The sequence below is a fragment of the Berghia stephanieae genome, chromosome 6, assembly GCF_034508935.2.
Source record: "Berghia stephanieae isolate SIO BIC M18660-M18661 chromosome 6, UCSD_Bste_1.3, whole genome shotgun sequence".
Classification (NCBI taxonomy): domain Eukaryota; kingdom Metazoa; phylum Mollusca; class Gastropoda; order Nudibranchia; family Aeolidiidae; genus Berghia; species Berghia stephanieae.
This window is the reverse complement of record NC_088365.1, coordinates 49,527,001-49,544,032: the sequence shown is the minus strand read 5'-3', so window position 1 is coordinate 49,544,032 and position 17,032 is coordinate 49,527,001. Positions and strand designations below refer to the sequence as shown.

The 17,032-nt window shown below is 33.6% G+C and overlaps 2 protein-coding genes across 4 annotated transcripts in view; one reads left to right on the top strand and one right to left on the bottom strand.

The window, feature by feature from the left end:
• LOC144975196 (actin-related protein 8-like) overlaps positions 1-17,032 on the top strand; it is a 407,315-nt gene that overhangs the window by 270,647 nt on the left and 119,636 nt on the right. The gene's annotated exons all lie outside the window — the stretch shown is intronic.
• Positions 2,906-17,032, bottom strand: part of LOC144975187 (GATOR1 complex protein NPRL2-like) — a 34,433-nt gene continuing 20,306 nt past the window's right edge. The window contains exons 8-11 of the mRNA XM_078919004.1: positions 9,531-9,624; positions 7,671-7,791; positions 6,274-6,428; positions 2,906-4,172 (exon numbers count right to left, since the gene is read on the bottom strand). Coding sequence (XP_078775130.1) covers positions 4,105-4,172; positions 6,274-6,428; positions 7,671-7,791; positions 9,531-9,624 — 438 coding nt within the window. The 3' untranslated portion in view covers positions 2,906-4,104. The remainder of the gene's footprint in view (positions 4,173-6,273; positions 6,429-7,670; positions 7,792-9,530; positions 9,625-17,032) is intronic.

Sequence of the window (17,032 nt, the reverse complement as noted above, 5' to 3'; positions counted from 1 at the left end):
TGCTGAGGCATTATCTCCCATCCCACATTAATGAACATTGCTCCGTGTATTCAAAAGAAATTAAGTACTTACACTAATATTATTATCATGATTTTGAAAGCTTTTAAAAAATGGCTATGTTATTATTAATATAAGATCTCATCCTCCTCTCCCTCTCCTTCTATTTCAACTTCATCTTTCTTTCCTTATTATTATTATTTTTATTATTATATTATTATTATTATTATTATTATTATTATTATTATTATTATTATTATTATTATCATTATATTATTATTATTATTATCATTATCATTATTATTATTATTATTATTATTATTATATTATTATTATTATTATTATTATTATTATTATTATTATTATATCATTATCATTATATATTGTTGTTATTATATTATTATTATTATTATTATTATTATTAATATTATTATTATTATTATTATTATTATTATTATTATTATTATTATTATTATTATTATTATTATTATTATTATTATTATTATTATTATTATTATTATTATTATTATTATATTATTATTATTATTATTATTATTATTATTATTATTATTATCATCATTATTATATCATTATTATTATTATTATCATTATCATCATCATTATTATTATCACTATAATTATTATCATCATCATTATTATTATCATTATTATTATTATCATCATCAAATTATTATTATTGTCATTATTAATATTATTATTATTATTACTATTACTATCATTATCATAAGACAATCAATTATAATCAATATCCATGAGATTCCCCACGCCCAAATAACTACACAAATAATAAAATATTAAGCATTAATATTAATTTGAAACAAATTGAAAGTCTTTTCGCCACTAAATCAACTAAAGAGCTAATTCACCAGATTTTTTTTTTAAAAAGAAGAAAACATCCAAAAGAAAAAAAGAAGTTCCAATTGAATGTTTCTGAACCCCTCAGCAAAAGACAGAAGGCTGTGCCCAACCCATCAAAATCAATTAAATATAGGAAGGCTAATTTTTTTTTCGGGGTGGGGGAGAGGTGCCTTTCCCTCTCATATTTTAAAACTGTATTGTACGGCACTATGACATTCATATTTTTTAAAACAGATTTTCATCATGAAAAATCAATATTCTAGAACAAGGATACAAAAATGAATGCGACGACAAAAATAGATGGATTTAGGAGAATAATTTTTTTTTGTTTTTTGTTTGTTTGTTGCTTTAGGTCTCTTCCAACACAATTGAGGTTATATGAGAGACCGCTGAAACAAAAAAACAAGCAATCTAACAAAAATAGTACAAATGTAAATCAAAATCATAACCTAAAGATATCATAAGCTAAATTATAAATAACCAAGAACAAACAGGCAGAAGATTTACAGAAAAAAAATATCCCCTGTCAAAAATACAATCACAAACCAAAGAAGCAGGATAGGCTAGTAAAGAGAAGAAGAAACGACATCACTATCGGATCGTACACCCATGCGAACATCATAGGTATATGATTCAAGGGTGATGCTGAATAAAGCGCAACATCTTCGCCCCCAAAGGAAGTCTTAGGTTGTTACCTAAACTAAAATTGAAAAATATAAAAGCTACTTTTGGGTCGTCTCAATGAATAGTGATTCAAGATGTTGATTTATTCACACACAAAAAGAAAAAAAAAAAAAAGGTTTATGATCAAGGGGGAAAAATTTTCATCACTCCCCCCCCCCCGACCCTTTCACCTTCCAGTGAAAATCCAATCACGCATTTAACTGTTTCCCTCTCTGCAAAGGGTCTCAGCCAGGCCTTGGACAAAACAAAACATTCTTTAACAAGGTCAGTGAGCACTGTATTAGTGATTTAATGTTTTGTTTTACAGAGCTTGCAACACGTTTTGGTCTTTTTAGCACTAGTAAAAAGGAAGATGAATATGGAAAGGTTCTTGATCTGAAGTTAAAACAATAAAGAAGAAGAAAAAGAAAACTGGTTAAAAAACAAAAAACAAAGAGAGCTTTTATATAGCGCAATATCCACTATATGTTCTCAAAGCGCTTTACAAAGGGTCCCTGACCAACTGCAACACGAACATGTAGAATGAGACATACTGCCTGTTACTGTTAGTCGATATTACAAATTTTTTTTATAGAGACAACGCTGTTAACGGCCAGGTACTCATTTTACAGCTTTTATAAGGACTGAACTATGTGCCAAGCGAGGATCGAACCCAGGACCTTCCGATCCAAAAGCGATTGTCATACCACTAGACCACATAGCCTTTCAAATGGAAAAGTATAAATTCAAAACAAAAACGAAAATAGCACATAACAGAGAGATGATTCAAAATGAAAAAAAATCATCTCTCTCGAAAAAAAAAAACAAAAAACGAAATCACATTCAATTGTCACTATCTCAGCTAAGGATCACTAGAGGGACCAGGAAAAAAACTGAGCAAAGCCAGTCCAGAACAAAGACGAGACCAACGTGGAAAGATAAAGGGGAATAAAGGACAATAGTCACTGCTTAGCCCACCTTGGAGGGTGTACCAGTGAGAAACAGATATATAGACAACATGAGTGACCCCCCCCCCCCCACCCAATAGTAACCTTTCAGCCCACCCAAGAGTAATATGGTGTACCAGTGGGAAAGAGATATATAGACAATATGAGTGATTCCAACCCCCACCCCCATAGTGACCTTTCAGCCCACCTAAGAGAGTGTACCAGTGGGAAACAGATATATAGACAATATGAGTGATTCCAACCCCCACCCCCATAGTGACCTTTCAGCCCACCTAAGAGAGTGTACCAGTGGGAAACAGATTTATAGACAACATAATTCCCCCCTCCCCCTCCTCTTCCCCCTTTCACAACCCATTAGGAAGGTCGAGGGTGTCCATTCAATGTAACGAGTGCAAAAATTTTTTTGGTTTATTCATATATTTATTTCGAGCAACAGCAAAACAATTCAATATACATTTACATAATATAAATGGCACACATCAATATTTTACAAATCTCTCTCTCTCTCTCTCTCTCTCTCTCTCTCTCTCTCTCTCTCCCTTTATCTCTCAAGTCTAAAGAAAAGCAAAAAGTTGCTTGGAGCTAAATCAGAATTGTTAGTGGGACGTTCTACGACTTCAAGAAAACTTAATACATTTATGTGAGTATTCTCCGTATCTAACGGGCACATACCTTTCTGTAACCCAGGATTTCTTGAATCATATATTCAATTCTTCCCGATGAAATTCCAAGCCTGTGAAATGTCAGATTATTTTATCCAGCGATTAGCTCAATTAACTGCGAGCCTGCTCATTAATGTTAATGGAGCCAGCATAAGTTCTAGTAAAGCACTTGACCCATCATTAAAATGTTCGAATACAAACTCACACCATGAAAATTTTTCAACCGTTTGTAAATAATAACAGTAAGTAACTGTTTATTGCATTTTTTTTTTTTGGTTTGATTTCTTCGACCGACATGTTGGAGTAGGGATTCTTTCAAATAAGATAAAAATTAAAATCAAGAAATAGCAATGACCTACTAGAAGAATTAATTACGCACATTTTGATGTGCTGTTTATATTCATGAGTTTAATACAATCAGAAATATTCAATAAGCGTCAAGACTTTTCAGACAAGCCTAGCCGTATAATTAGTCAACCATGACACCTATTCATTGAGAGACTGCCGGGGATCCGTGGAAAAGAAATAGGACAGCAAAATGAAACCAATATTGATGAGTTTTTAATCAGATGCTCTATCAGTTGAGTTACTAGGCATCCTAATTGTCCAATTCACAAAATCTAAATCTGTACAAATCTGTCCATTTTTCTTTTTTTATTTAATCCAGTTAACCCTCTCCTCACCAACTACAGGAAAATCGTCACATTTGTTATGATACAACGAACATGTTTCTTAGTCAGATTCGTTCTGTACATCACAACATTTTATGAAAAATCTTTGTTTTATAAAGCTTGTTATGCTGCACAAAAATGTGCTTATCTAGTATGTACTTATTTCTAATGAATTTGAATGTAAAAAGTCAAGTTCTGTGTTGGGTAGGTTTAACATTTCTGGAAAAATCATGACTATGGTCGGTAAGGAGAGAGTTAATGTCATTATTTCTTGAGGATAACAATTCCCTCCTCTCCTTCCAGCTTGTCTTCAAGTTCATTGTGACTGAGACCTGTGGGCAAAATGATATACATATATAAATATATTATCATCGATAAAAAGAAACACTTGACATTTGCCGAGAGCTAGACCATAATAAAACAGGCAAAATATTGTTTAACTCACTCAATAGAGAGTTTTGGTACTTTTCAAAATTGAAAAAAAAATGTATTAAAAATGAGCATGTACATAGATAATTTTATTCAACTACCATTAATATGTAAAAACTAAAAAAATTAGCTTTGATACTACACCTAACCCTTAACCACTAGCCAGCCAGAAGTAAATATATTAGTCCTTCAGTGTTATAAGGCCCAAGGAACCTCAGTGTATCCCAGTTTCTTTGGCGTTAAACGGACTACAGCAATTGCTTGCTATTCTTTAAATAGGACACAAGATCTAATAGATCCAGCTACGAATCATTGCTGATTGGACAGAGGGGTTAGAAAAGAAAAAAAAAATCTCGATCACACTCAGGATCAATACAGTTCCCTTTCCTTGTAAAGTGAGAGCTCAACCAACTGAGCTACCTGGACCCCAATCCAGAAATCAGTACATACTCTCAAATAAGTTGGGTATCCTGGGAAAAATTAGGTCATCTACAGAAATTAGTCCATTAACAAACTCCCATCACCTAAAACCTAATTAGAGGATGAAGCTTATGGGGTGAGCTTTGTAGAGATCAAAATGTATCGCAGTTTGCATATTCATTGCTGAACGAGTAGCTGTTTGATAATGATACATTCTTTTCCTTATAGTTTGTCTATGATTTAATAATTTTTAAAAAAATAACATTCGCTCATTTATCCAGATTTCAAACACTCCACTATTGTGCGCAAAACAAAACTAACAAAAAAAAAAAAGAATAAAAATAGAGAAAAAAAAAGTAATAAAAATTTTTAAATTATGAATTGTACCCAAAAAATGAAAAGATCAATTTTTCTATTTTCAGCTGATTCAATTTTAGATGGCTAGCAGTTTAGTTATTTAGGCACTTCCAACTGTCAGCATGACATCAATGTGCCAAACTAATGCCAAAGATAATTAAGGGTTAAAAAAAAAAATCACATCAAGAGAAGTATGGCCAGAACGGGAAAGGGATTGAAAGGCAAATGCTTTAAACTCTTAAAATCGATATAGATATGAAACAAACTTTTCAATGGTTAAAAACAGTAATAAACCACAATGGCCAGTTTGAATTGGTTATAAAATTCATCCTGCAGGCCTATATGGACCAAATTTTAATTTCAGCACAAACGTATTCATATTTTTGGAGTGTCAAGACATGTGTCAAAAAGAGAAAACAGCAGCAGATATAGGCAATTCAATTTTTCACCCAGTGTTTCTTCTAATGTTCTTATTCTAATCCTGTTTTGTTTAAATATCTTAACTCTTTCAGCGCTGAGGCTATTTCGCATTTCCTTCACGAAATGACTGACACCTGATTGAGAATGATAAGTTAAGACAAAGCGACATTCGAATTCGGCACAAAATCTCAATTAAAATAACCCCCTAAGGCCAATTGAATGTTCTGATGAAAGAAATCATACGATTGGTTTAATTTATTGTATTTTTTGTAGAAAGTAGGATTGGATTACATTATTATTTTTGCCTTTCAAGACCGGCCGCACTGGCGACCATTGGCCAATAAAAATCATTCTATTCCTGTTTTGTCTGTATATCTTAAATATCAACAAACTAATGTATCCAAGACAATGTAGATAACTATAACAGATTCAGATGATGATTTACAAGGGAATAAAAATCATTCTATTCCTGTTTTGTCTGTATATCTCAAGTATTAACAACGAATGTATCCCTGACAAAATACATATCCATAACAAGATGATGATTTACAAGAGAAAAAAAATCATTCTATTCCTGTTTTGTCCGTATATCTCAAGTATCAACAACGAATGTATCCCTGACAAAATACATATCCATAACAAGATGATGATTTACAAGAGAAAAAAAATCATTCTATTCCTGTTTTGTCCGTATATCTCAAGTATCAACAACGAATGTATCCCTGACAAAATGCATAACTATAACAAGATGATGATTTACAAAGGGAAAAAAATCATCTCCTAAAAAATAACTGAATTGATACAAACCTGTCTCGCAACATATCTGGTCAAAGTTATGTGTGCCATCTAAGAGATGACAAAATGGTAATACTCGTTGCGACAGTGTCTCTCCCTCCATGGTGACTGGGTATTTATGGATACGGCGTAGAAGACCTTTCATCACACCAAATTGAATGAGCTTTCTGAAGAAAAAAAAAAAAGTAAATCAAGGATTTCTAAAAAATTAATAAAAGGATACCTGTCACAAGTATATATCTCTCTCTTACGCCCTTTTCGCAATGGCACCATAAGATTCCGTCGCCTAGGCGAATATAGATAATCCATCAAACAGAATGATGTCAACAGGAATCACCCATGTTGTCCAAGTATATATAGCAAATAAATATGCATGGTGTCAATTGTAACACGAGAGTTTCAGTAGCTGAAATTGGAAAAGAACCAGACTTATACTGTACAGAAAGCCAACTTGGTTTAACTGTGTTATGTCCGTCTTGGGCCTCATGCAATGAATAGGCAAGCGTATAAGAACAGCTTTTCTCCTGACACCAACCCTTTCAAAAAAAGTTGGGAAAGCACTTATTCTTACAATGATTTAATAGGTATATAAAATATGAATCATTTTTTACATTATATTCTCATTTAAAGCCAAAAAAATTACAGTTCAATCCTTCTTAAACCAACACCACTGAACCAGAAAAATTTGATAACTACAAGGAAGGTTGACTTTATCCATTTTCAATGGAACACACTCAGATAAAGAACAGAAAATTTGGAACCAACAAGACGTGTTGATTTTAATGCAGAATTTGACTTTAATGAGTGTTGACTTTATGTGCATTCAACTGCACTAAATATAAATAATAAAGAAATTTTAAGAGGAATGATCGTGTAATTCCTTCATTCAATAAAAAATAATAGCAGACTTATCAATGGCAACATACAAAAATATGTGTGTGTGTTTCTTTTTTTTTTTTTTAAATTCGAATTCCAAGAAAAGACAATCTATTTAGTAAATGCGTTTGGTTCATGATCCAGTCCCTTGATCAGTGACTTGAGTATTAATTACAAGAACTCATACATACAGGTCATGTGTGGGGAACTATAAACTCGGATGGCTTCCTCTTATTTTGTTCAATATCATTGAGAGGATATTCTACTTGGTCGTTTAAGCCTTTGCAAAGTAGTATCTCTTTGCCACGGTTTCTTCTCTGTTGTAATGATTCAAAATCTAAATCAGATTTGTGGGGTTTTTTTCTGTTATTTTGATTAATAAATTTGAATGCCCTGATTTGTCTTCTGTTCAGAATGTAGCGTTCAATGTTTATAATCAATTCACGATGCAGGACAAAAGCAATGATCGTTCAGTGGGCTTGATGACTACTTGTTTACAATTACTTTTATTCAAAATAAAGCTATTCACCAACCTTTCGTCAATATGCAAGGAATGAGGGTTTGTCTGACGAGTACATATGTCCTTAACTGTGGTCCCAGGAGTAAAGGCACAGTACATCATGAAAACGTCGCGTAAAGCTGGTAAATGGCGCTCTGGAATTATCAAGGACAGGGAGGAAATCAAAGTTCTTGACAGCCATACCAAGGGGTGAAGACACATTTTATTTAGTGTGATAAAGTTGCAAGGGGGTCTTGATAGCTCAGTTAGTAGAGCACTCACTTCACACGTAAATGGACTGAGATCAATCCCAGGTGAAGTCGAGGTTTTTTTCTGACCCCTCTGTCCAACCAGCAGTGATTGGGTATCTGCTGGGTCTTTAGATTTGGTGGCAAGGAGACTAGTGTCCTATCCAAAGGGTAGCGAGCAATTGCTATTGTCTATTTCAATCTATATAAACCAAGATAAACTCCAGCTCCATGGGCCAATGGCTCTGAAGGAATACTTGGATAAAATTACAAATCAAAACAAAATCTCAATCTGCATGAATGGAAGTAAAGCATCTTAAAGCTATACAGCCTTATTTCTATTTTCCTTTAGCTTTCTTTTAAGTCTGTAACCTCCATTTTGAACATTCCACAGACCACAGTATTTTTCTTTCATTGGAGATTTGAGACCATTCCACTGTCTCAATGTTGATGGTATGAACAAGTACAAGTAGGCATCCACTGTGGAGGGAACTATACATAGATGTGGTAATGACAAACTTAGATGGCTTCCTCTTATTTTGTTGAATATCACCAAGGGGTAATTTCACTCTGTCATTTAGCCCTTTGCAAAATATTGTCACTGTATTAAGTTTTCTTCTCTGTTGTAGCGGTTTAAGATCTAAATCAGTTTCATGGGGTTGTTTTATGTTGTTTTGATTTATAAATTTCAGTGCTTTGTTTTGTATTTGTTCAATTTCTTGGATTTCTGATTTGTTTTGAGGGTCCCATACAGAGCTGCTATATTCTAGTGTAGGTCTAACAAAGGCTTTTTAGCTCTTTAATTTTATTGCCCTTTTGCTGTCGTATAAGTTTCTTCCGAGGAAGCCTAATGTAGAGTTTGCTTTTTTGCATATGTTTGGTTATATAGTCTTACTGATTTAATTTGTTAGCTATTGTTACTCCTAGATATTTCCCCTTGCAGTGGAATAGATAATACACTTTGTTCATATTTAGTAAAATTTGAATGACAAATGTTTACATAGAAATTTTATAGTAAAAATCAGAAATTTTCGTTCTCATATTAAGTCCTTTTGTTACCAACAAGCTTACTATATTTGTCAGAACTTGTGTGACAATGATGCTCTTTGTAATGGTTATCTCAAATTCTCTGATTGAATAAATATTTTTAAAATAACTATAGACTATTTGAGAAGAAATATCTATCCTCCTCTACCTCAACCCAAAACCCCTTTCCTCTTCATCAACCTTTTCTGTAACAGAATCTATTATTGTTATTTTCAATAAGTAAGTTTGAACTTTTAAACTGCTCTAAGATCTAACTAAACAAAAAAAAAAAATCGCAATCACTCCCTTGGGATTCAAACCCAGACCATTGCAATCCAGTGTATTTATATGACTTTACTGTCCCATTTCAAAGAGTTTCAAGAGTTGGTTGTAGGTCAAATTCAACCTTTAAAGGCAAAGTTGAATTTTTTTCAAATCAAAGTTTTTCTCTTTTTAACTCCCTTTCAAAAAAAAAAAAATTGACTGTAACATCAATGTACCTAAGCTTCACTGAAACCAGAATCACATTTCTACACCATTCTCTTGATGAAAAACAGGTTTGATATCAGATTAAATTAAAATTAAACCCTGACCACAAGGAGTTAAAAGTTTCACCATACCAGATTTGGTCACATATTTAAGGCATTCTTGCTGTAAGTGAGAATCCTCCATCAATTTGTTGATGTCAACAGTTACTGTGTATAAATTAGAGTACTGAAATTTAAACAAAAAAAACCATAAATGAAAATAAATATTAAAAAACTCCTTTCCATTTCTTTGCTTCATCTATCATAAACGGTTGAGACAAAAAAAAAAACAAAAAAAAACAAAACAAACAAACCCCATTTAAATATCAAATTTAATTCCAAGGTTGCCGACTCAGGAGGAAAATAATAACTGAATTTTTACATAAACACATTGCCGACCCCCTTATCTGAACACTGAACTCCAATAAAAAGACATCATGTACTTACTTATTTCTTTTAACCAAAAGAAAGAAACTGAGGTTTTTTAACAAGTTGAATTCCGTAAATATATAAATATACCTATGTAATTCTTTTCCTTGCAGAGTAAAAACAAATTTAGAGACTGTGATTCAAGTAACAAATAATAGTATTAAAACTGGAAGGCAAGGTGAGTAACAGTTGAGGCCGATGTGCACATATTTGTAGGTCTGATAACCGAATGCAATTATGGGCTTGTTTTAACATTGTTGTAACAGGACATAATTTGCATTGATTTGAGAATATTTCCATTACAACCATGAGCGCACAACAATTTGGGTTATCAGACCTGCTTATAAGTACACATCGGTTGAGGCTAATAAATTACAGATAGTAAAGTAGATGGAAAAAATTTAGAAAAATATAAAGAGTTTTCAAAACTTTATTTTAAACTCGGAGGAACAGTATGTAATAATCGTCTTTTTTTTCCTGCTTTTAATTCTTGTATCTACTACTAAGCGCACTCGTATTCATCATTAACATTTTCGATAATCCATCAAACTCGTTGTTAATTGACTGTTTCAGAAGTCAACATTTAGAAATCTTACTGATATGAAGAGAATCCCAATAGCTCAATTGGTAGAGCATTAACAAAAAAAAACATCAGCAGGTATTTAAGTTTGATCTGGTAGAGCGTACTTTGTTATAAACTAGTGTCCTATCCAGAGGATAGCCAGTATTTGCAGCTGTCTGTTTAACACCACAAAAACCAAAATAATAGGGCTCCATGCTGACATATTTTGTTGTTATCAAGATCACAACCACAGTTCAAATTATCGATCTGAATGGATCACCATACCACAGAGCATTCGGGGGTCTAAATCTGTTTGAAGGAAATCCTTTAAAATCTTTCTTTTATAATATGTAATTTCTTGCAAATGATTTTGTGCTGATATAAGCCACAAGAGTCTTGTGACTGAGGATACTGTGTGCTATATAAGAGTCAATTTTTATTATTAATATCATTATTATTATTATAATTATTACTACTATCATTATCATGATTTTTATCATCATCATTGTCACAGTAAAGATTGTTCACAATTATCTTATTAAATTTTATTTTATTAAGAACTGAATTCATCTCACTCCAGTTATATTTCGGTAGGCTTAGATAAACTTTACCTTCTAATATTAGATCGTCTTTCCTTTTATAGCCTTCCCTCGAATTAATTTCTAATTAGTGAATACTTTTCGTTCGACATTCTGTCACGTAGCCACTTATTATAAAAGCTGATAGGTCTAACATTTGACACTCACTTTCTCTCCACAATCTATGCCGGACGGCCAGTCGCTCTATTCCTATATATATACTGGAAGATTTTTATCTTTTGGGACTTTGTAGATATTATTATCTACACCATTAAGACGCCGGAGCTTTTAACTTTGATTGTATAATCTTCAAGGATCAAACCCAAGCCCGCTGTACTACACTATAACCTCTTACCAATTGCCTGGAAGTGGAATTTTACGAGTCCAATCCTGTTATCAGAGGAATAGATCATCCAAGCCCATCAACTGCCTGGAAACGTAAACTTACGAACCTGAGATATTATCATAAGTTACGTAAAATATTCATATCTCTATTTGTAACTGCCACGATCACTGTTTATCTCTTTTAATTAAATTTCATCATTATTTTTATTTCATTGTAAACAAATCGTTAATTGTTTTTCATTTATAGTAACTAGTAAATTCTGGGGCCTCATTCTACATATATCTTTATGCATAGTCGAGTAGCTCTTTACTCACTTGAGACCATGACATTTTGGAGGGGACACATATAAAGAATTGAATTTATTTAGTTACTTATATCTATTTCATCTAACTTTAAAGTTTAAATTGTAAAACTCTTAATTGCCCCACTTGATCATATTTTAATTGAACTCCCTATTTACAGGATTAATTTTTTTTTCTTTTTCATTTCTTCATTTAAATGGAATAGCAATTTATCCATTCATTCTTTCATTCAAATTGAATAGCATTTTATTGATTCATTCCTTCATCCATTTATTCATTTATAAATCATTCATTCATTCATTGTTCATTCATTTATTTATTCATTCGTTTATTCACTCATTTATCCAATCATTCATACATTTATTCCTCCCTTCATTCTTTCATTCATACATTATCCATTCATTCATTCATTTATTCACTCAGTTTTTCATTCATTCATTCATTCCTTGTCCACTTTGTTATTATATCACTCATTTCATTTTGTTGTTTGCCTCATTCATGAATTGTTTTCAATATGTTTACATTCCATAACGATTCATTCACCTATCATCCAATCACTCAGTGTTGTGAACACATTTTGTAACTATTGTAAATCTTACGATATTTTATTGTTTTGTATTTCAGACATCACTGTTAAACACTCTTCAATGCCTAATTACAATTGTTGAACAACCATTGAACAAGAGAGAGGTCCCAGCCACGAACTGAGTTGGTAAATATATCCTTCATTATTCTCTTTTACATGAGTTGGGCATCACATAGTAACTATAGACATCGTGATTTGTTTTGCATAGTGATTTGTTTTAAATGCATTTTTGGCATATTACTGTTACCGAAAACCACTTATATATTATGTTCTGAAAAGTGAGTCTTTAAAAACTAAATAATAATAAAAGGAGTCTACTAGCCGTCGTGTTATATTTAGTGATAGATAACTTGGGATTATTTTGGCATCCTATTATTGTTATCACACTCTAGTACATTAGCGTCATTGCGAATAATTGTACACAAACTAACGACGAGTCACACACATTGGTGATGAATTTTTCGTAGTAACATAGTTTAGAGTACACGCGATTGACACATTGTTATTGACACAAGTCATAATAACTCCGCATTGTATTGACACATTGCTTTATAAGATATAACGATAAAAGGCATCAAATTCAACATACATAATAAGTTGAAATAAGAGAGAGAGATTTCTAAAAATAGAACAGTTCATTCCAGTAAGTGTAAATAAATAAAACAGTCAGTAACAGTATCCTGTCAATATAATATATATAAAATATCGTAACTAATTTATTACAACATGGAAGCATATAAAAGATACTTAAGTCTCGCAAAGGACTTAGAAATACCCCAGGAAAGAATATTTTCATGGTGCGAAGAGAAAGTAAAAGAAGAAAAAGAACATGAAGAAAGAATTCGTAGAGAAGAAAATGAAGAAAGAATTCGTAGAGAAGAAAAAGAACATGAAGAAAGAATACGTAGAGAAGAACGAGAAGAAAGAGTCCAAGAAAGGGAACTAAAAAGACAAATAGCTTTAGCAGAAGAAGAAACCAAAAGGACCCAAATGATGCTGGAAATTGAAAAAACAAAAACCGGTCATGAAAGAAAACATAATAATAGTGATGAATTTTTCGTGAAACTTCCACGCATGCCAACATACGATGAACGCTCAGACTGTCTAGAATCCTTCTTACACCGATTCGAAGTTCAGGCTAAAGGTTATCGTTGGCCAGAAAGCAAATGGGCCACAGCCTTGATTAACTGCTTATCTGGAGAACCGCTAAAAGTTTTCTATACCTTAACAACTAAAGATGCAGATGACTATGGAAAAATTAAAGACGCTCTACTAAAAGATTTAGATTAACGGAAGATGGTTACCAGGAAAGGTTTCACACTGCAAAACCGGAAAGTGGAGAAGACTTTAATACATTCGTGAACCGAATTACTCAATTTCTAAATCGGTGGCTTGAGTTGGCAAACGTAAAACAAGACGACTTTGCAGGCCTTTACTATCTCACGCTGAAGAATCGAATCTATCAAGCTTGCAACCCAGATTTAGTCGCATTCTTTAAAGAGAGAAAGCCAGAAAACTTGGACAAATTAAAAATCTACGCAGAAAACTTTAACAGCGCACATCCATTGACACCCCTTAGCAGAACATTGAAGGAACCATACTACGCTGCCGCTGCTCAGAGTCCAGGTACACCTAAAGTTCAGTACTCAAATAGAACGAGCCGATCAATCACTCGGAACACGCAAGTGAAACAGGAGGATCATAGTAACAAACCATGGAACAAACAGTTCAATAGAGACCATAGCCGACCCTATCAAAACAAAACAAGAAATAGCACTGACAATAATACTGAGTATAAGAAAACCAACAAACCTATAATTAAATGTCAATATTGTGGAATGAAAGGCCACACAGCAGACAAATGTTACAAAATCGTGGGATATCCAAAAGAAACTGCAAATGCATCGCTCCAAACCAGTGTAAATAATCAGACACGAGTAATGTCAGGAGAAAATATAAATGTGTATTGCGTGAAAGGTATGTCACTTTTAACACAAACTCACAAGTCAGGATCGCTATTTTTTTGTGAAGGCAAAGCTAATGGAACTGATTGCAAAATATTGAGAGACACAGGATGCAGTACAGTAGGAATAAAAGCATCTTTGATCAATGACGAAGACAAAACTGGAAAAACGGTACAATGCATTACATTCAGTGGCACAGTCGAAACCTTTGAAACAGCTAATGTGTACATAGAAACCCCATATTATACAGGAATAGTGGAATGCTGTATACTTCCCAACCCCGTCGCTGATGTTATTGTTGGCAATATAAAAGGTCTTAAAGACAACCCAACAGATGTAAAAGAATGGTCATTAACCCAAGAAACAGCTTGTCTAGCAGAAACAAGAAAGATGACTAAGATAACAGAGAAGCCAATGACTATTTCTCTTGAACCACAACAATTTGACAGGAACACGTTCATTGAAGAACAGAAAAAGGACCCGACTTTAACTTCATATTTCAATATCGCAAACAAAGGGACGAAATCAAAAGTTGAATACATCATTGAAAAAGATATTCTGTTCAGGTTACATAGGAAAAGAAATAAAATAGCTAAACAACTGGTCACGCCGAGTATTTACAGAAACAAAATCCTTGGAATAGCGCACGATTCAATAACTTCTGGACATCTTGGGAGCTCTTCCACATTGAAGAGAATATCCGAGAATTTCACATGGCCTGGAATTACTAAAGACGTCCGAGAATATGTGAAATCTTGTGACACATGCCAAAGAAGAGTCGCAAAAGGCAGAATACCGAGATTGCCATTAGAGACAACCCCAGTTATTGAAAAAGTTTTTCAAAAAGTTGCAATTGACATTATAGGCCCTTTAACAAAATCAGATAGAAACCATACACACATACTAACACTAGTCGATTACGCAACCAGGTGGCCAGAAGCGATAGCATTGAAATCAACTACATCGGATCACATAGCTGAAGCATTGATGACAATTTTTACTAGAATAGGCATACCAAATGAGATACTGTCGGACAATGGACCCCAATTTACATCACATATGATGCATGAAACCATGAAACTCATGGGAATCCAACACTCATTCACAACTCCCTACCACCCCCAAGCAAATGGTCTTTGTGAAAGATTTAATGGCACTCTAAAGAATATGTTAAGAAAAGTGTCAGCAGAAAAACCAGATGATTGGGACAGATACTTACCAGCAATCCTATTTGCATATAGAGAAATACCCCAAGAATCTACAGGCTACTCCCCATTTGAGTTGATGTATGGACGATCACCTCGCGGCCCGATCAATATAGTAGCCGACATTTGTAAAGGGAATGAGGAGGACAATAACGAAATTATGTTTGCTTACGAATATGTAAGAAACCTGAAAGACAGAATAGAGGACACATGTAAGCTAGCACAGGAATCCGTCACTAAAAAAGCAGAGAAATACAAGGAATACTCCGATAGAAAAAGCAAGTCAAGAAAATTTGAGATTGGTGACAAAGTACTAATACTCTTACCCGATGACTCGAGTAAACTTTTGGCTACATGGAAAGGACCATTCAATGTATTAGCAGTACGATCTGGTGTTAATTACGAGATTCAAATTAACAACACAACAAAGACATTCCATGCAAACATGCTAAAAAAATATTTCGATAGAGACAGATTATCACAACCAATATTTAACCATGTTGAAGCTGCAAACGTAGGATTAATCATCGAAACTCACAGCGATGATGTCGAACTACAACACACCCCACAACACGGTAACTCTAAAAATAGTACAATTAATGACGTCACAATCAATCCTCAACTAAACGAATGTCAGAAACGAGAAATCAGGTCATTATTAGAAAAGTACCAGTCAGTCTTTACAGACGCACCCGGACATACAACATTAGTGGAACACGACATAAAGTTAACCACATCTACCCCTATCAACGTGAAAAACTATCCTATTCCATTTCACGCACGAGAACAAGTTGAAAAGGAAGTTAAGGATATGCTAGATACAGGAATAGTTAGATATTCTTCAAGCCCATACTCATCACCAATAGTAGTAGTGAAAAAGAAAGACGGATCGATAAGGCTATGTATCGACTTTCGCAAATTAAATGAAGCAACAGTATTTGATGCAGAACCAATACCAAATCAAGAGAATTTATTTGCTGCCTTATCTCAAGCAGACAACAAATCCCAACGATATCCTTGACATTGTAACTGACCACTTCCAGCAGAAATTTCACAAACAAGTCTCACAAATATCGCCCTTCTCAGGAAACCCTAGAGACCTAAACAACCGCATCACAACAACTGAAGTTAGAAATAGCATAAAGTGCCTAAACAATAACAGATCCCCAGGCGAAGATGAAATTCCCGCTGAACTGCTGAAATGCGGTACCCTCTCCCTGGATCTGAGCATTGCAAACATAATGAACAAAACATTCTCAACACACAAAGACTGGGACATAAACAGCGGTGTCCTAATTACAATACAAAAACCAGGAAAAACGAAAGGACCCGTAAACAACCTGCGCCCAATAACATTACTGAATACCATAAGAAAAACACTGTCAACTATTGTCCTCAACAGAATTAGACCGAAAATAGAAAATTATCTATCACATAGCCAAAGCGGGTTTCGCCAAGACCGAAGCACATCGGACGTTGTATGGACACATAAATGGTTGGCAGCAAAGGCACTCAAAGAAAACATATCCATAACAATAACCGGAATCGATATGTCCGCAGCCTTTGATACGATCGACAGAGGAAAACTTTTGGAGATATTAACAGAAATAGTAGACGAAGACG